A 19,858-nucleotide genomic window follows, 5' to 3' on the forward strand; every position below is an offset into this window, starting at 1 on the left:
AGAATAGCAGTCACAGAGTTGCATCAGTTTACTAATTCCTTAGAATAGGAATTACAAACTAAAGCTTGTAGGTGCCTAAGAATTCCCTGTAAATTCTACATCTTAGTGTGTTCCTGTAGAAAGGTGACAAGTTGCTCTGACCCCCATACCTGTTACTCTGCACATCAGCACATGAATGAAATGTAACTCTGTCTGTTTGGCCACTTTCTAACCCAATCTATTTATCTGCTTTACATTCTAAATTCTTGTGAGCTGGAAGTTTACGACATCATTAGCATTCCTCCTCCTCTGAAGCTTCTATTTCAACTGAAATGTTAGTCCTTGTTCTCTTTCTTGTTGAATAACTTGAATTGACTTGACCTGACCTGACTTGAATTAACTTGAGCAATTTCTGTGTGCCAGGGTGGTTCTGTGGGCTCAGTACTCCTGTCCAGCAAGGGCCAAGAATATGCAAACAAACATAGCTCAGTACTCAGCATAGAGCAGATGTTTTAAATTCACCTGGAAAAGAAACTGCAGGCTCAAGTGTGATCCTAAAGTGGCTGTCTTATCCATTACAAAACCCAGAGACCCCAGTGAACCCTCTCCCTAGGGAGAAACATCCAGGATGACTTAGACCACCTTCATAGAGCACTAGAAGAAGGACATTTCAAATTGCTGCTCCCCATTTATACCAGAATCAAGAGTGACCTTTCCTTTCAGAGCACACCCACCAGGAACACAAAGAACTCATCAAATTTCAAGCACAAGTCCTTGATAAAATGACTTTCTGAAGAAAGCTATTTATCAGCATCAGTCACATGCCAGAGAATAAACATTGGTGAAGCCTTTTATCAGGGAGATTAATGCCAGGAATTGTATTCCATTGAGCTCTAAAAGAAGAAAGATATTTAAGGATAATTTGGATTGGAATATCCCCGAAAGTCCATGGGTTGAAGGGTTGGTCACCACTCTATGGTGCTATTGGGAGGTGGTGGAAATCTTAGGAGGTGGGGTCTAGGGGGAGGAAGTTAGATCACTGGGGGTGTGCCCTTGGAGGGGATTTGTCCTCTTCCTGTTTCTCTTTTGCTTCCTTGCCATTATGAAGTGAGCAGCTTTGTTCTACCATACACTCCTGCCATGATGTTCTTCCTCACCACAGACCTGAAAAGCAGTGGGACCAACCAACCATGAACTGAAACCTGTGAAATCATGAGCCAAAATAAACCTTTCCTTCTTTTAAGTTGATTATCTTAGATATTTTGACACAGTAATGAAAAGCTGACTAACACAAAAGAAAAAAGATGGCTTCATTCTTATTGGAACTCAGTGAAAAAGAAGAAAAATTTTCATAAGTACATAAAACAATCATAATTGTAAAGAGTGCTGATAGATTTAAAAAAAAAAAAACTCGAGTATAGTTTGGATTATGATGAGATGGATTAGGGGCTGGAGATGTAGCTGGGTGGCAGAGTAGAGTGCTTGCCTAACAAGTGTGAAGCCCTGAGTTTGAGCCCTAGCACCATTAAACAAACAAATAGACAAATAAATGTATTACAATAAGAAGAATGAAGATATTTCCATAGTTGTTAGAGGAAAGAAGAAATTGGAGTTAAACTATAAAAAGGCGAATATGTTTTAAAAAAAAAAAACACGAAAATAAAAGAAGTGATGTGTAACCAATGGGATTCTCCAGAGATAAACACTTGATTAGGGTCTACATAAATAATTTAAAAGAAGATTGAATTTAGGGGCTTCAGAGGTTGCTAAACTTCCAGCTGTGGAAGAAGAACAAATCAGTAGCTAAAAACTAGGTATCAGATGAATCAGGCTACATATTTAAAAAAGCAATTCAAGAGTGTGTGCGTGCTACTGTCTGAATATTTGTATCCTCAACAAAATTCACATATTGAGACTATGAAGCCCAAAGTGATGGGCCCTTTAGGAGTGATTAGGTCTTGAGAACAAAGTGAAGTGATCAAGAGATTGTGAATGAGATTTATGCCCTTATTAAAGAGGCCTGAGAGACCTCTTACACTTTTCTCCAGGTAAAGGCAGAGGTGACATCTGAGTTTGCACCCTGGAAGAAGGCCCCAGCAAAACTTGAACATGCTTGGTACGTTGATCTTAGACTTCAAGCATCCAGAACTGTGGGAAATAAATTTCTGTTACCTATAAGCTACCCAGTCTCTAATATTTTATTATAGCAGCCCAAATGGAATAGGAATGATAAGTTTAAGAAAAAATGCTCAATTCATTATCTCATTCACTCAAAAGAAACTTTTATTGAGATCATGCTATGTGCTAGTTTCTGTGCCAGGTACTATGGATGGGATGGCAACAACATCTGGTCTTTGTGATAGAAATGTCACAGGAACTTCCTTGAATTCATCAATCCAATTTGCAACAAAAACCAAACTCTTTACAAAATTCAGAGCAACATTGGGGATGCTTCTGGGAATAAAGTGAAAATTTTGACCCTGTCTTCAACATGAAGAATGCATTTGGGAGAATGAAAACATAGAAAACAAAATGAAAAACAGAGAAACCCATAAGAAAACAAAGAATAGAAAATTCTTATAAAGAGTTTAACTATTTTGGTCATCTGGAGTCTGAGAGATCTGGACATGCTAGAAGTTTATAAAATTGCAAAGAGAATGAATTAAATAACACAAAAAGGCTTAAAGCAGATGCTCTAGATTGAGACTTTCTGGGTTCAAATGTGGATTCTTCTGTTTTCTAGCAGTATGACTTCGCGCAGAGTACTTCGCCTATCTATATTTCTGTTTCCCCATTTAAAAATAATGTTAATAAAAGTATTTACTTAGAACTTGAGTGTGAATGTGAAGATTTAAATGAGTTAATGCATATGAATCACAAGAGCACTTAGCAAATAGCAGAATACTCAATAAATATTGCCTATTATTATTCATTTTCCAAGTTCTAGATCTTTAGAATTGAGATCTGTAAAGGTAAGTGGGCACATTACTGCACACTTGGTCATCTAAAGGACCTTGGTATGTACCTAAGTGGTACAGCGTGAACCTACTAAGAGATGCTGAGAGGATTAGATTAATTCTTTACTACAGATTAACTATCCCTTATCCAAAATGCTTGAGGCTGGATATTTTGGACAATGGAATATTTGCATAAGAATAATGCAATTTCTTGGGGGTAGGAAACAAATCTAAGCACAAAATTAGTTTGTTTTATACACACCTAATACATATAGGCTTACAGTAATTTTACACAATGCTTTTTGTGAATCTGCATTTTGATGGCAAACCATCACATGGGGTCAGGTATGGGTTTTCTGCTTTTGACAGCATCTCAATGATCAAAAGTTTCAGATTTTGGCGGTTTTTGAGATTTCTGATTAAAGATGCTCAGACTGTGATAGACCTATAGCAAGTCGGGAAGGAGTTTGAGACTGCTTAGAATGCCTGCTTGTCTTTCAACTTCACATCTCACAATACACTTCAGCTGTGGCTATTAAAGTCAGAGACTGTGGTTCTGGAGGCATCTTCTAAGGATAAAACAGGAGTGCTCAGCTTGGTAGAGGGGCAAATGTGAACAAGGCTTTGAAGTAGTAACACATAATAAATAATAATAGGTCATCCACCACAGAGGAGAGCCTTGCCAGAGACTCATGATCCAGAAGTTAGTTTTCGTTTTTTATTTACATAAAGAAAATAAGTTTATGCCAGTGGTTCACATTCCTGGACCTAGGCAGAATCCTCTGACAAAAAAAGCAGCAAGTGTTTGTGAAGTCACAAATGGGGGATTAGTGAAAGAACTGGACTTCCTAAGTGAAGACAGGGAGTTCACTGATTCCCCTATCCAGTCAGTCACCTCTGAGTGGCCAGTAGAGGCCAGACTGGACTTTGAAAAGAGATTTGAGGCCTGAGATCAAGCATAACTTTGTCCATGCTGTCTCCATTCTCTGGGCCTCAAATTGCCTTATAGGTAAAACAAGGGGCAAGGATTAAACACCAAAGTAGAACCAAAAGAACAACCAGGATCTTTTCATTAAATGATATTTTATTTTGGAGTCTCCTGAACAAAACATTATATCTCTATCTCTAACAAGTATGGAGTGGTAAGGGATAAGAGTATGGCTAAAGAACTCTACCAGCCTACCCTGGCTCCAGCTTCAATTACCCCCACTTATATTGGTATCCCATCTCCCCCTGGATCATACTAACACAGTTTAAGAACCACTGGCCTAGATAAGCTATGAAGTCCCACCCACATCTAATATTCTGTGGTTCTGGTGCCTTTGGCATCAAAGTGACCCAAATCAAAGAAGCAATTATAAGTTCTACAACAGTACTATCCAACAGAAATAAATAAATTGCCTAAGTCTTTAAGATTTTTTAATGGCCATCTTGTATGTAAAATAAATAGGTAGAATTAATTTTAATAGCATTTTATTTAACATATCTAAAAAATAAATAATTCAACCTGTTATCAATATAAAAATAACTGAGATATTTTACATATTTTATGAAGTTTTCAAAATCTAACATGTGTTAAACTTCTCACACATCTTAATTCAAGTAGTCTCATTTCAAGCATTGAATAATCTCATATGTCAAATGGTTACCATACTCAAACACAGAGACACAGAGCCTTTCCCCAGGCACAAATGCTCCTGCTCATGAATTCAGGTGAGGAAGGCCTGCAGGCCTCCTGTACCCAAATGTGGATAAGGACAAAAGCACATGGTCCTGCTTCTGTTCTATCCCGGCATTGGTCACTGTGTCAAGTCCAGTTCTGCTGTTAGAACCAAATATCTGAGACTGGATAATTTATAAAGAATAGAAATTTGTTTGTCATAGTTGGAAGGACTCTAAAGGTAAAGTACTAGCAGCTTCCAAATCTGGCAAAGGTCTGGTCTCTGCTTCCAAGGTGATACCTTGCTGCCCTGAACTCTAGAGGTGAAGAATGCTGTGTTCTCATAGGAGGGATGGAAGGAAGGATGGAAGGAAATGCATGAATCCACTCCCTATTCCTACCCAATGAGGGCTTTGTCTTCATGACTTAATCCCCTCCAAAAGGCTCCACCTCTCCACTATTGCATTGGTGACTAAGTAACATGTGAATTTGAAGTGACACATGCAGACCACAGCAGCCACTTCCTTCAGCATTCTCTTTCTCCAGCACTCCCCTAGACGTGGAGAGTGCTGGCCCAATGACCTCAATTGCTCTACATCTCACTTTTCTATTCCTTAGTTCATTCCCTACTTCTTGTTGATTTAAGATCATCTTTATCCTGGGATTTATTATTGCTAAATTATTGGTAAGCCTTACTCTTCCTTAATTGTAGAATCTCCAGGAATCTACCTTGACCTTGAGTATTATTTTGAAGACTTCATGTTTTGCAATTGCCCCAAATACTCAACAATCTCAATGTACATAAAGGAAGTAATTTAATTAATATATTTGTTTAACACTATCCATATCATACATCATATCTGGCCTAAGTTGTCTTCATTTTTCTTTTGGCTTTAACACATGGAATTTTATGCTGAAAGAAATTGTACTTTTTTTGTGCTGTGTGAAGCTATGATCCAATATAATCATGTAACAACACTCAAATACAGTGAAGATTTTTCATTGTTTCCCTGGGACTAAAACTGAAATGTTCAGACTCTTCTGGTTCTCTGTATGCAGAACAGGTTCATGGCCATTGATTCACTGATAATACATATTTAAACCTGAAGGCAATATTTTAAATAGTGTTTTCATTCATGACTCAAAAACAGGAACAAAATCACCTCTTTTTATACAAAAGAAACTTAGAAGAGTTTTTTTTCCTATGACTATAATTTGAATATAAAATGCACTTTCAAGATGTCATCTTAGTCAACCGAATTATAAATTCACTAGTTTGAAACTATAATCAAATAATCATTGCATTAAATGAGTTATATTTCTTTTTGAAGTTACTTTCCTCATTGGGGCTTTGTGGAAAAGAAGAGCTCTTCTGCAATTGTATAAATTCCTACTTTATTTGGGCTTAGATATTGAGGTATTAACAATGAATTCATGATTTATAGATTATCAGTGCCTTTATATAGAGGTACTCCATTTTCTAAAGCAAGTACAATGATTTCTAACTGAATACCCTTTGATACTGAATATCAAAAAGAGAATCGTTTTTCCCCTCTCGCTTGCCTGAGTACTTTTTGTTCTGAACTGGTGTACTACCATTTTACAGATACATAAATGAACACAGTGACTGATGGATCAGATACAAGGCAGTCAGAATCAGGATTTAGAATTTTCCCAGAATTAGTGAACATTTTTTTTTCAATAATTGTATGTGCTTAGGAAAAGATTTGTAGTTTTTCAGCTCCAAATAGATCCATGGTAGACCTTTCCAGGAAGTTCTTATCTGAGTCCTAGGGAAATTACCTAGAATCCAACTTTCCTGGCCACAATTTGCTGAAATTCAAAGGTGCAAGGACCAACTATTGGGAGCTGAGTACTCATTAGTTGTCATTAAGGGAATGAATGTGTGTGTGTTGGATTACTCATTAGTTGTCATTAAGGGAATGAATGTGTGTGTGTGTTGGATTGTGCATGAGGAGGGAGCTACACAAAATCCCATCCTATGTAAAGAGATTAGATACATCTGATGTGCATTGAAATTCTGGTGTGTGTGGGAAGATGAACTGTGTCTATGCCTGCATCCATGTGCAAATACTCAAGGGGATTTCTCTTAAAACACCTCAACTGAGGATAGTTGGCCAGCAATGGTTTAGCACTTTCTGATTTTAGATCTTAACTTTAAGGATAAGTCCCTGTCTCTTCATATACTTATTAGACCTGGCATCTGAGGTACCCCTCCAAACATTTCCAATTAGACCAAAGAAAAAATCAAATATTGCAGAGTGTTCACAATGTATTATTCTATTGTAATTATTTCAGTATTTCCCCTTTTCTCTCTGAGCAAAGAGGAGACAAAAGGTGTGGATAGAAGAAGCTCTTTAGTTCTTAAAGATTCTTTGATGTAAACTCTTTTAACAGTTCATCTGGGCTTGTCCACTCCTTTTTGTATTCCAGGCCAAATTTCTGCAGTTTCCCTGGGATTTTTCTCTTGAAGCGCTAGGCAGCTTACCCAGCTTTCCACTTTTCTTCTCGAGATGCGTAGGGAGGCCTGCGAACTCACTACCGGCAAAAGTCCAGTGAACTGGGAGAGGCGGCGTTGCCTCCTCGATGCTCCTCCAGCTCCATTCAATTTGGCCATTTACTTTTGGCTCTGGCTTTTTTCTGCCCGCACTGGCTGTTCCAGAAGCGCCAGGCTGGCGGTCCTTGGCTCGCCTGTAGCTTTGAGGGGCGGAGGAGCGTCGGCCGAGGAGCGGAGCGCGGGTGGCCTGTGGCGGCCGGCGCAGCTCCGGGACCCTGGGTACAGGGAAGAGCAGGAGCAGGCAGCCGGCAGGGGCCTAGGCCGGGCTTCGGGGAAGTGTTGCGCGCGCGACGGGCCCCGGAATCTAGGGCTTTGGGGGAGGGTGCAGGTGCTGTAGCTCAGAGCGCCGCCACCTGGGTGGCCTCTGGCTTTTACCCAAGCCTTCTCCTCCAAGCAGCCCTCCCGAGCGTCGCTTTGGTGCTTGCAGTCAAGCTCCAGGGGCCAAGCCGGGGATGGCGGCGGCGTAACCGGGGCTGGGAAGAAGGGGAGCCGGAGGACAACGGGCTGCCGCAACGCCGGAAAGCAATGGGGCAGCCGGAGGGGCAGCGACATCTGCGGGTCAAGGCGCGGCCGACCAACTCTGCGTGGTCTCGAGGCTGAGCGGGGCTGCCCCGAGGACACCAGAGCGACGAGGCTAGGCGGGCCGCACTTTCCTAGGGCGACCGGCGGGAGGAGCAGCGACGCCCCTTGCTACGCGCCCCTGGCTACGCGCTCACACCCGCCCCAGCTCTCAAAACTCGGTGCTGTCCGCGTATCTTGGGCTTGCGTTTGTCCAGTCACCTCGAGCGACTCGGAGAACCCGGCTTTCCCATTAGGAACGGAGATTACGCTTTGTCCCTTGCTTTTAGAAAGTTAGTTCAACACTTTGGATCATCAATCCTAAGAAGGAAAAATAAAGACATTGTGGTCTGCCTCTGAATGAATCGGTGTCGGAGGATCCCGGAGGATCCCGAAAGTAGAGAGAACCAGTTTTAGCCGGCGCGGCGAGCGCAGCCCACTGACACTTCAGCCCCGGAAAGGGTTAATTGCATCCTGCCGGTTCGGTTTACATGTAAATAGAGAGCAGCTGCTCCGCGCGGGCTCCGACTGGCTCTTTTAAGTTTTTGATTGGTTGCCAATGACATCACCTCCCGTGTTATAACACAGAGGACCCGAAGCGGCGTCGGATCAACCCTCCTTAAAGGGACGAGGCCACGCCTTCAGCTCCTCCCCTTCGATTGCCCATTGGCTGTGGGTCTCTGTGAGGTAGCGGTCGTCTTTCTGCGGATTCTTATTGGCCCAACGCGCCGTCGTTCGAAGGCCGGCCTGCCCCCTCAGAACCTTACATTTACAGTGTAGCAAAAGAGAAAGTAACTATGTTGCTGCTGGCGATCAATGAAGCCAAGTGAATGGGGGCTGAATGTGCCAGTCCATAGCTGAAGCCGAGCGCCAGATGGTGGAGGGCTACACTTATTTATGAAGTAAGTGGAAGTCACCGCAGTTGCTACTCGGAGCCCAGGAGTGGAGGTGGAGGATTGTAAAGCGGTGCGTGTTTGTGTGCGTGCGCGCGCGCGTGTTTGTGTGTGCGTGTGTGTGTATGTGTGTGTATGAGAGAGAGAGAGAGAGAGAGAGAGAGAGAGAGAGAGAGAGAGAGAGGAGAGAGAGAAGAAACGGAGACAGAGATGTGATGCTGACGGAGGAGCAAGAGCAGGTAAGGTTATAAGGTTCGGGCTGTTGGCTCCCGTTGCCCTGTGCGTTTTACTCTCTGCAGTCTACTTGGATTTGGAGTGAAGCAAAAATGAGGTTTGTTGAGATGCTTTGCGGCAGTTTTAAATGCCCGGGGCTTGTGAGTGCGCTGTGTGGCCAGGAAAGGGGATGGTTAGTGCCTCTAGGAGTGGGAAAGGAGCATTCTCTAACCACTTAATTTTCTCTCCAGCCCCTGCCCAGTGGTGGAAGGGAGAGGGGATAGCTCAGTATTTCTCCAAGAGATTTCCTGGGCCAGACTGGATGGTTTCACAGGCACTATACACGCCCGACCCTCTGCTGCAGGGATGCAGATTTCTCTATACACTCAGTGCGTGTGTGCGAGCCGCGCACTTTGGTGAAGGTGGGGGGTCCCCGCGTGTGTCCCTTTGAACGTTTCTTGTGTCCCTCTCAAAAGAAGTGGACTGCTGATCCTGGACGTACCCTACTAGGTAACAAAATAGCAAAGACTTTTACCGCTCTGTCCATCTGGGAAACAGTTACAGTTTCTGGAATAGTACTCGCTCTTAAAAAAAAAAAAAAATACTACGCAAGGGAAGAGGGAGGGAAGGGAGTGGAGGAGGTTGGAGGTTGGAGGTTGGATCCTTTGCTCCCATCCAAAGGTGGGTGAGAGAAACCTGAGTCTATAGGGATATGCTGGCTGGCCGGCATGGTGGGTATTGCTCCTGTTCTTGCGCGTGTGGATTCTGCCTGTGACACTTTGGCTCTGTGTCAGAGAATGGTGAAGATTGTGTGTGGACGAATGATAGATGGCATTTTTCCGGGCAGCTCTTAAAGTTCGTTTTAAGTGAGCAGCTTGGGATTTGGTTTCTTTGCTGTATGCATGTCTACTAGAAAGAGAGAAGCCAGAAGGGCTGTGTTGTACAGTGACCCTGTGCCTCAAGGGAGGAAGGAACTGTCCCTTTTCAGGCACCCTCTGAAGTAGACCCAGTGGGAAACACTTCCCAATTAGCCTGTCTCTGTTGAAGGGGGCATTGATGCCTCTATATGGAAGCCATACTCTCACCAAAAGCCGGGGTATCAGTTTGGGATTGAAATTGATATAAATCAGCTGCTCCAAGTGAGAGAAACTCTAGGATACAAAGCCTGTGCCAATGCAGGAGATGAAGAGGGAAGGAGACTCCAAGAGGTCCTTTCCTCAGAGGAAAGAGTGAGGCGAATGTGGGCAGGGGAGCAATGGTGATGGATCTGCTAGGGTTGAGGTTTACAGACTTGGCTTTCTGGCTTGAGACTTCGTTTTAGGACACCAGTTTGTAGTAAAAGGGGGAAATGCAGACTGATTAATAAGAGGCTAACAGGAAACATGTGGGGTTTTAATATGACTATGTTGTGCTTTTCAAAGGACCTAATAGAATGGAAAGCAAGAATAGCTCCTAGTTAAAGAGACACTTATGGGGATAATTTCATTCTGATTTGCAGAAGGCTGACATCCGCCCTGATGTATATTTAGATGCTGTATATTTCTGTGAGCCATGCCAATGCTCTTGGTCATCTCTTTGCCTTTGCAGTGGGTAAAGGAATTAAATGGAAAGCATGCAAGGGTGAACAGATGAATTTTTTTCTCAGTTGCAGTATACTTCTGCCCAGGAGATGAGGCCCAGAATAGATGCCTCTTAAGAACCTTTCTTTCTGTCTTTAGCTTTTCTAATTCTTTGTGCTTTTACCTTCTCTAAGGCTGAACTTTGATGTAGTCCAGGAAAGGTTGTTCATTAACATTTCCAATATTAAGGCTAATATAACCTTACACTCAGCAACCAAATAGACGGGGACCTCAGGTTTGCATCCTCTTTGAATTTATCTAAATGGGTTTGGAGCTTTGATAGTGGGATATAAAAGGGCACCTAGGACAACTTTGCTCAGAAATATGCAAAGACCTTTCTTCGGGATTGGATGAGACTGCCTTTTGTGTCATATGACTTTATTCTTTCTTTCCCCCTTCCCCTTCTTTACAGACTCTTGAGTTCTTCTTGAATTGCCAGTTTTCAGCCTCCTCATGCCTCCGTCTCCTTTAGACGACAGGGTAGTAGTGGCACTATCTAGGCCCGTCCGACCTCAGGATCTCAACCTTTGTTTAGACTCTAGCTATCTTGGCTCTGCCACCCCAGGCAGCAATAGACACCGTCCTGTCATCGCCACCACAGTTGTGTCCCTCAAGGCTGCGAATCTGACGTATATGCCCTCATCCAGCGGCTCTGCCCGCTCCCTGAATTGTGGATGCAGCAGTGCCAGCTGCTGCACTGTGGCAACCTACGACAAGGACAATCAGGCCCAAACCCAAGCCATCGCTGCTGGCACTGCCACCACCGCCATTGGAACCTCTACCACCTGCCCTGCTAACCAGATGGTCAACAACAATGAGAATACAGGCTCTTTAAGTCCATCAGGTGGGGTGGGCAGCCCTGTGTCAGGGACCCCCAAGCAGCTAGCCAGCATCAAAATAATCTACCCCAATGACCTGGCAAAGAAGATGACCAAATGCAGCAAGAGTCACCTGCCAAGCCAGGGACCTGTCATCATTGACTGCAGGCCCTTCATGGAGTACAACAAAAGTCACATCCAAGGAGCTGTCCATATTAACTGTGCCGATAAGATCAGCCGGCGGAGACTGCAGCAAGGCAAGATCACTGTTCTAGACTTGATTTCCTGTAGGGAAGGCAAGGACTCTTTCAAGAGGATCTTTTCCAAAGAAATTATCGTTTATGATGAGAATACCAATGAACCGAGCCGAGTGATGCCCTCCCAGCCGCTTCACATAGTCCTGGAGTCCCTGAAGAGAGAAGGCAAAGAACCTCTGGTGTTGAAAGGTAATGCCCCTGTTCTGTCCCAAGCACAGTCCCGTTTAGCTGGGTTCACTTTGGGGTTTCTCCTAGCAGTGGCAGCCTTCTCCTTACCCTGGCTACCAGAGAACAAAACAGACTCTCTTCTTGTCTTCTCTGCCATGCCCTTTCTTTATTATTTTGGTATAGTGAGAAAAACCCAGCAGCACTGAGTTGGAAGTCAGAAGATCTGGGTGCTACCCTTGATTCGGCTTCTGATTTGCATTGTGCAAGTCATTTCACCTCTCTGAGACTGTTTTGTCATCCTTCTAAAAAGGGGCTTTATACCACCAGATGGTGTCTCAAGTCATGCCTGGTCTGGTGGCTTTCTGTTCCAGTCCATAACTAATTGGAAAGTTGCTGTCTCTCAGACCTAACCAATGTTGATGAAACAGAGGAAGCAACTCTGGTGAACTACAAGTAAACCTACAGGTACCAGCTCTTTTTGTGGGAGATTCTTCCTCTTTCTCACCTCTGATCAGCTTGACTTTTATATAGCTTATAAAATGACCTTCAAGAAGGGCAGAGATTTATTTGTAAAATGGAAGTGTAAGTTCATCGAATACCTCCATTCCTTTGCCAAAGCTCCAAGGGGACAGATTTTTATGAAACACTTTCCAACTCATTGTACTGTTTTGGCTTCACCTGATAACAATTGGCATGGTGGTTCCTCCCAAGAGGGAGTAGTAGGTCACCTTGCCAGTACACTGAATGTAGAACAACTCTGAAGTTAGTGAAGCTGAGCCCCAAGAGGAGGAATTAATTGTCCACTCTTCTCTGAGCCCCTTCCATACAGTATTATCTAACCTAGCAGAGGAGCCCTGATCTTGTGTCCAGCCTAGTTGCAATTCTTTGCTCTCAGACACTGCACCTCGTTTCTCTTTGGCATCTTCTACTTGGTGACAGTAATGAGAAATAGTCATCCTTTTTCTTCTCTCTTCTTGTGTTTTGAGCCAAGGTACACAGTTTCTGGGTCACATCTCCAACCTGTCTCCTGAACTGTGTTGATCAAAGGTGTTGCTGGGTTCTTTTGAACACTTTGCATATTTAAATTGCAACAGGTGATTTAGGTGAACAAATTACTTATTTTAGCTTTGTGGGACAGCTCTGCCACCATTCTTCTTGTTTTCCACGAGAGGTCTTCAGCCTTTTGGTAAGCAGTGTTCTTGGAAATATGGTCCTGAATTCCTTTGCTAGTAGTCCCCTCCCACACCCACTTAACACTTTATTCTCAAGTTTTTTCTCATTGGGCTCAGATATCACAAGGGCACATCTTTCAAGGTTTACTTGGAGTCACAAATATGTCCAGGCTTCCTCTGTGTAGCTCTGTATTTTATTTTTGTATTCTTGTTTGGTTGACTTTTATTATTTCCCAGTAGGTTTACCTTTCTTCTGTTCTCTCACCACAATCCTGGTTTGTCTTTTTCAGATGAGAAAATACCATCTACAAATTTCCTATTTCCCATTTGTAATAGTTTGTCTTGGGGAACAAAGACAAATGGTCTTGCTGGTCTCTTTTCTTCTATAGACATTCTTGATTTAAAAAAAAAAAAAAAAAGGCATGGTTTTTGTGTCCGCATGACCAGAGGAGAAATGCCAAGCAACAGAAAATAAGATGACCCTGAACTTGAACATGGGGATGATCAGGAGGAGTTGTAGATCTTACCCTGCATTTTTCAAGGGGCCTTGTTGGGTAGAAGGTTGGCTTGTCAATTACTGATAAATCAGTCTCCTGAGGGCAGCTGATGAAATGGGGTTCCTCTCCCCCTTTCCTGTGGATGCATCTGAGAATCCAGGCAGCCTGGGCTTGTTCCTCAATGTCTGAGAGCAAGGTTGCCTCAGTGGGGCGGGGCAGGACATGCTGCTGACCTCACCACCAGGCGCCCTGGGTGTCCGCAGCGGAGGGCTCATCATTTTCGGGTTGGTGAGACAGCGCAGCGGTGAACTTGGAAGACGCTCTGGTGGTAGAGGTTGGATTATTTGTAATTGGGGGGGGGGGGGGGATTTTTTTCAAACACCTGGAAGTTTCATTGAATTTACATAGTTCAGGAGCAAGTGGGTCTGTAATGTGCTCTCTTTATTATTGTTTTGTTCATTTGATATCTTTTGATGGAATGGCCTAAAATTGGGACCCAAGATAAGAATGAGAGAAAGGGATGGATCCTCATTAGAATGTCCCTGTTGTCCTTTCATCTAGGCAAACCCGAGGTTAATATCAGAGCAGCATTGAGGTGAAGAATGGGGTGGGCCTTTCTCAAAATAAATGGTCAACAACTTCCCCCAGGTTCTTGAGTGGGCCAAGAAGACCATCCTGATGTGGCTTCTCTTCTGAGATTTATTTTAGGAATCCCCTTCCTCTGTGATCTAAGATTGTATTTCAGCAAGAGTAGTAGTGGTACCATTTTGGAATGAGTGATTTTTTCAGGGAGGATATGTGTGTGTGGGGGGGGGGGTGTAGTTAGAATATAAGGTAGAAACTTCTTTGTAGGTCTTGTAAGTTTATTTCCAGAGATTTCAGAACAATCTGGAGTAATTTATGCCTGACCCATCTGAGTCTCTGGTTCGTGTTTGTAAACACTGGTTGCTACCCTCCCTGTCCAGGCTTTATGTCCCCCGGTTTCAATGCCATGCTCTCCATTTTTGGTGCTGCCTGTCAAGTCGAGCGGCTGCTGGGTTGCCATTTTAGTAATGCTGTGTCAGGTTGGGAAGAAACTGATCAGAGGCACGGAAGCCCCTGGGATTAAGTTACTGTTCTAATTTATAGTCCCCTCCCTGTTGTGACCTATGTCTGAATTCATGTTTTATTCTCATCCTTGGAAGAATAAATGGCATCAGACTTTTGCTTCTGCTCAACCTGATGAAAATGGATCCAAATGAACAAATAGTTAGGGATTTGCAAAGTCTTTGAAAGAATTACAGCCTGTTTTACCTGAAGTCAATTTCTAATCAACTCTAACTTGGTTTTTGGCCAAATTGAATAAGAAGGCTAGACAATTCTTGTCCTTCCATAAAAGAAAGCCACTATTTTTGCTTTGATATTTATAAAGCTACTTTTTTTTTTCCATTCAACAAAGCTGGGTTCAGAAAAATAATTTGTCTTTTATCTATATAGGAAGAGATAGTCTACTGCCACCTTCTCCTTATGGCAATATATGCCTTTAAAATTTTTATCATTACATATTTTCAAACATGTAGAAAAGTAGCAAAGTGTATAGTCACTGTCCCTGTTAATCAGTATAAGCTATTATTACTTTTTTCCCTATTTGCTTTCTCTTTTTTTCTTGTTGTTGAAATAATTTATAGTATAGAGAGTATTTGAAAATATTAAAATGTGTTTAATGTTTAAACTCAATATTTAAATAATGGTGGGAATATTTTATAGTATGGACATTTTTTACTACTAAGTACTTCAGTGTCAGGTGCTCATCTTGATAGAGCCGGTGCCTGTACTTGCTTGTGCTAACACAAAACAAAGACTGACTGGCTGGCTATAATCTTTGACAGGCCTGCTCTATACCAGAGGCATTTTAGGGGATGGAACAAGGGAAGGCCAGGAAAATAGTTTAGGAGCTATAACCTAGGAAGTTAGATTCTATACTACAAAAATCCTGAGAAATGAGCAACATAGATTGCACATTTTTCCCTAACAAATAGGATTCTGAAATATACATTTCTAGACATTATAAAATTAGCTGAGCATGTAAATGCCTGTGCTCAGAAATCAGAGACCCTGTGAGAAATATTCTTCCCATCTCTGTCTTGCTTTCAGGGATGAATAAAAACCTCTCCTTTGACAACCCCCTTCCCTGCCCCTTGGCTCTCAGGGATGTTCTGAGGATTTTTTTAAGATATGTGAAATAAAAACTTACTGTTATTATTCTGAGCCTCTGATTAATCACCAAGGAAGGCTAAATGCCAAACATGAGCTGTGCAATAAAAGGTAGAGAAATTAAGGCAGAATTTGGATTCGGTAGACCTGAATTAGTCTTGGTTTTCTCTTTTTGTGCCCCTGAGCAAGTTGCCTTAGTTTTTAATTCCTTAGTTTCCTCATTTACAAAAAGGAGATAACAATAGCAATTGCAGTGTTAGTTTATGGCAGTACTAGAATTAAATGATTGTGTGTAAAGTACACAGAATAGTTCCTCCTTATATGGTAAGTAAGTGCAGCTCAATGTTATCATTACTATTGATTGAACAGAAATGATAGTGCCAGTATAAAGATAATTTTGGCTCTTCTTCCAAAGGAGTACAAATAACAAGCTAGGTATAGCAGAGTGTATGTGCATGTGTGTGTCTGTTTGTGAGTATGTGTGTCTGTGTCTGTGTGTGTTGCTATGGCCTAAAAATAACTTGGTGACTGTTACCTAATTTAAGTAGCATACAGTTGGAGTGCCAAGTAATTGCAAAAACATGTTGGGTCAAGAGGCCAGAGTAATTTGGGCATATCCTAGCATTATTTATTTGTAGGGGAATTTATGAAAATGTGATGATAAATCTGTCCAACTAATGTCCCATAACTGAATAATGAAAGTATAAAACTTTTAGGGTTTGCTTTTTCTGGCTTCTCATTAGGCCGATTTATTTTTGGAAGAAGGATTGTAGTCTGACTATAAAAGGGTAGAGAGAAGGAGGGGGGAGGGTGTATGTTGTGAGGAGCTGGGGTGTGGAGGAGTGAGGAGGGAATGGTGATGACTCCTGAACATTTTCCCTGAACTGCTGCGCAGTTGTCTGTACCCTGTCTGAGCTTTGCACCCACCCTCCTGCTTCCTAATTAAAATGCATGTGAAAAGGGAATAGAGGTGAGCCGCCCCCCACCCCTGCCTGTCCTTACACCATCTGTCCCTTTACTATGTGCTCAGCAAAGTGAAGTTTAGCTCTCTTACACCTGACTTCAAATCCAGCCTTTCCCACGGACCAACTTAAACAACTCCTGTTGACCTCTCAGAGGCCCAGGTTTTCTCCATTGTAAGATCTGGGTAATTTTGACATCATAGGATGAAGTGAGGGTGTATATAAAGTGCCTGGCACATGAATAGTTTTCTGTAAGTCGGAACCTGGACCCCACTTCCCTAATCCTGCCCTTTAAGAATTTCCTACATTAGAGAAACAGCAAGTCATTTTCAGCACAGGACTGTGGGAGCAGGCTAAATATCGACACCTTTTCCTTACCAATGTGTATCAGTTTAGGTAACCACTTGGGTCGTCAAGGCCAAATTCAAGACACTCTTTTCTGGGCAGTGGTAGGTAATGATTATAGATTAGAAAAAGCTGATGGAAAAGGAAATTAAGTAGGCAGAGCCTTCTGCCTAATTCTGTTTTTAAAACATGAATTGATAGGAGGAAGGGGAGGGGAGAATGGTGCATATGTACACTTTGTTTTACTTGGTCCTTGAGGCAAACCCTTGAGGGCTGACAAAATCATAGGAGCAGAAAAACTCCCTGCCACAGCCATCTCTGCACATGCCCTCAGGGGTTGCATGAGGGGAGCTTTGGAGCTGACCTTGCTTTCTTAGACCCTGTGTTAGCAGCAGTCAGAGTTGGGGATGTCAGAAAAATACTGCAATGCTTAGGAAATTTAATCCAAGTTGGCCTAAAAAGTTGCACTACATAATAAGGGTAGAAATTCTAATCCCAGGAGATATCATCATCTCCCTTCTTTTACATTGGAGATTCCCAGATTTTAGAATGGGAAGGGATTTGGGAGGGTCCATAATTTAGAAGCTGTTACCTGTTACTACAGGCTGCTCATTGATATCACTTAGAAGGAATTTAAAACCTAGGATGCTCAGTTCCCACCTCTGGAGATTCTGGTTAAATTGGTCTGGGACACAGCCTGCAAGCGCATCAGGATTTTTAAAATGTCCCTGGGGGTGGAAGGTGGTTCCAACATGCAGCACAATTTGAGAACCATTGATCTAGTCCTGTCTTCTCATTATGCAGCTATGGAAATTAGGCCTAGAGAGATTTTATGACTTGTCCAAGGTCACATGCATGATTAATTTTAGAGCTTTGATCCTTAGTGCTAAAGTAGGTCTTGCCAGGTATATAGAGTGATGTATGTGTACATCTTATTATCAATGATAATAATAACATCTAATGTACAGCATAAAGTATAAGCTATTTAATCAGTAATTTTGAATACCAATATATTTTTTTTTAATTTTGAAATTTTAATTCATGGCAAAAAATACCTAAGTCTCAAAGGACTTTGGAAATCAGCTCACAATCTACATTATACCTAGGCCCAAATATTAACTTTAATTTAGTCCTATTTTCTGAGGAACTAAATGGTTTAAGGAAGAGCTGAAAAACATATCAGAGCGCCCAAGCATCTCAGGTTCCAGGTGACTTTTTGATAGGTGGGCCGATGGCTGTACAACCTGGTGGGTAGAGGTGAGTCATTCATTTGTTCAGTAACTGTCACCCAGTGCCTTCTGCATGCTAAGCACTAGTGTGCAGCTGAGAATTCACCATCACCTTTTCAATCCAGGTGTTAGAATGAGAGCCATTTGGACAAGGCCAGTCTCCCAGCTCCTCTCCTCCTTGAAGATCCTGTATGTATTCGAGCTCTCCAGCCTCCTCTGCCACACAGTCTTATTTAGGGAGCAGTTTGTCTTCAGGAAATGTTGTTCTCCTGGGAAGTACATGTTTTTACTTTTTTTTTTTTTCTCCTTTTCTCTTTCAAATAAGAGCCTGGCCTTCTCTAAGTACATTATGGGCCAACAAAATTTCTTTCCAGTGTTTTGATTTGAAAAGAAATGATTTGCTGGTTTTTAATAGAAAAGGGAATATACTTGCACTCTCGCTGCCTGTGGAGCTCAGGGTGGACAGGACTACTCTGTGCAGTGGAGTGGAACTTTATCATTTGAACCCCACTAATTTTGGACGTGTTGCTGATAGGAACAAGGCCTGTGTTTGTTTTCCCTGCATGCTCTCTACTGAAAAAGGGCGTGCTTAAGCAAACAAGTGAGGCAACAGCATTTCTGACATAAGGTTTTGGCCTGCTTGGATCAGCAGGGGCAATGTTTGCAAGTGGTACTCTTAAGGGACAGGACTGGGAAGAAAACATAAATAAGTCTCCATGACTCTAAAGCCTTTGTTATTTCTCCTAAACAATGAGGATCCCTCTTTGGCAAATTTTTATTGACTGTTTCTATATACTCTATACTCGACATTCATTGAGTATGATCTTAGTCATTCAGGAAAAAATCGGAGAGAAAATAAGTGAGTATGTATTTTAAATTTTAATTGTAAAACATTTAAAAATACCCATTTTGTATTCAAGTTAATGTTATTTCCTAGTGATGAAGAATTGACTTTTTAGATGTTTTTCATCCCAAACCCAAGAGCAAGATCTTAGCACCCTCCCTCCCACCCCCAGGTTATTTGTGTCATCTATTATTACTTAAAAGTTGAGAACTCTCTATCTCCTTCCCCCAGCAGGGTTCATATTTTATGTTAACTTAAAGGAGAAGGAAACCGGGAGCCTGTGCTTTTGCACAGGGAAATGAACTGTGCAGGCCTGGTACTTTTATACAAGATAAAGGCTATTACCCCATGCTCTGCCTCTGGCAGAGTAGAAGATCATTTCTAGGAAGAAAACGGTTGATGGAGTCATCAAATTATCTGAATTTCTTAATGCTTTATTTATGGTGAAGGCTGACTCATTCCCACCCCTATCCCCACTCCAATTTCATGGGAAACCAAACAAAGCCCAGCTCTTCCTTATATTTCCACAGAGTTTTGCCTTCTTGTCTTACCCCCCTGCAGGTGGGTTGCATCTGCTGCCCATTTCTGGTAGTTGCTGAAACTGCCTAGCCAAGGGAGTGGTGTCAGGCTTGTCCTGCCTTTGAGGAAATTATTCTCTCCTGCTGTAATGTGAGCTCAGCTGATTGTATTTTGTGTTCTGTGGTAAGGAGGCTGGCTCTACTGTGCACAGTCAGAACATCGCTGTCTAGTTCTGCCAGGGATAGGGGGAGCATGCCTGTGATCTCAGCAGCTTGGGAGGCTGAGGCAGGAGGATTGTGAGTTCAAAGCCAGCCTCAGCAACTCAGTGAGGTCCTAAGCAACTCTGTGAGATCCTGTCTCTAAATAAAATACAAAAGAGGACTGAGGATGTGGCTCC

The 19,858-nt window shown here is 42.4% G+C and overlaps 1 protein-coding gene and 1 pseudogene across 1 annotated transcript in view; one reads left to right on the forward strand and one right to left on the reverse strand.

Moving 5' to 3' along the window:
- Window positions 1-6,876: 6,876 nt before the first annotated feature.
- LOC114092122 (uncharacterized) lies at window positions 6,877-8,310 on the reverse strand (annotated as a pseudogene).
- A 56-nt stretch (window positions 8,311-8,366) lies between these two features.
- The window catches only part of Dusp10 (dual specificity phosphatase 10), a 39,981-nt gene continuing 28,489 nt past the window's right edge, over window positions 8,367-19,858 (forward strand). Inside the window, exons 1-2 of the mRNA XM_027934801.2 lie at window positions 8,367-8,634; window positions 10,870-11,721. Coding sequence (XP_027790602.1) covers window positions 10,911-11,721 — 811 coding nt within the window. The 5' untranslated portion in view covers window positions 8,367-8,634; window positions 10,870-10,910. The remainder of the gene's footprint in view (window positions 8,635-10,869; window positions 11,722-19,858) is intronic.

Source organism: Marmota flaviventris, chromosome 12 (assembly GCF_047511675.1).
Source record: "Marmota flaviventris isolate mMarFla1 chromosome 12, mMarFla1.hap1, whole genome shotgun sequence".
NCBI classification, from domain to species: Eukaryota; Metazoa; Chordata; class Mammalia; order Rodentia; family Sciuridae; genus Marmota; species Marmota flaviventris.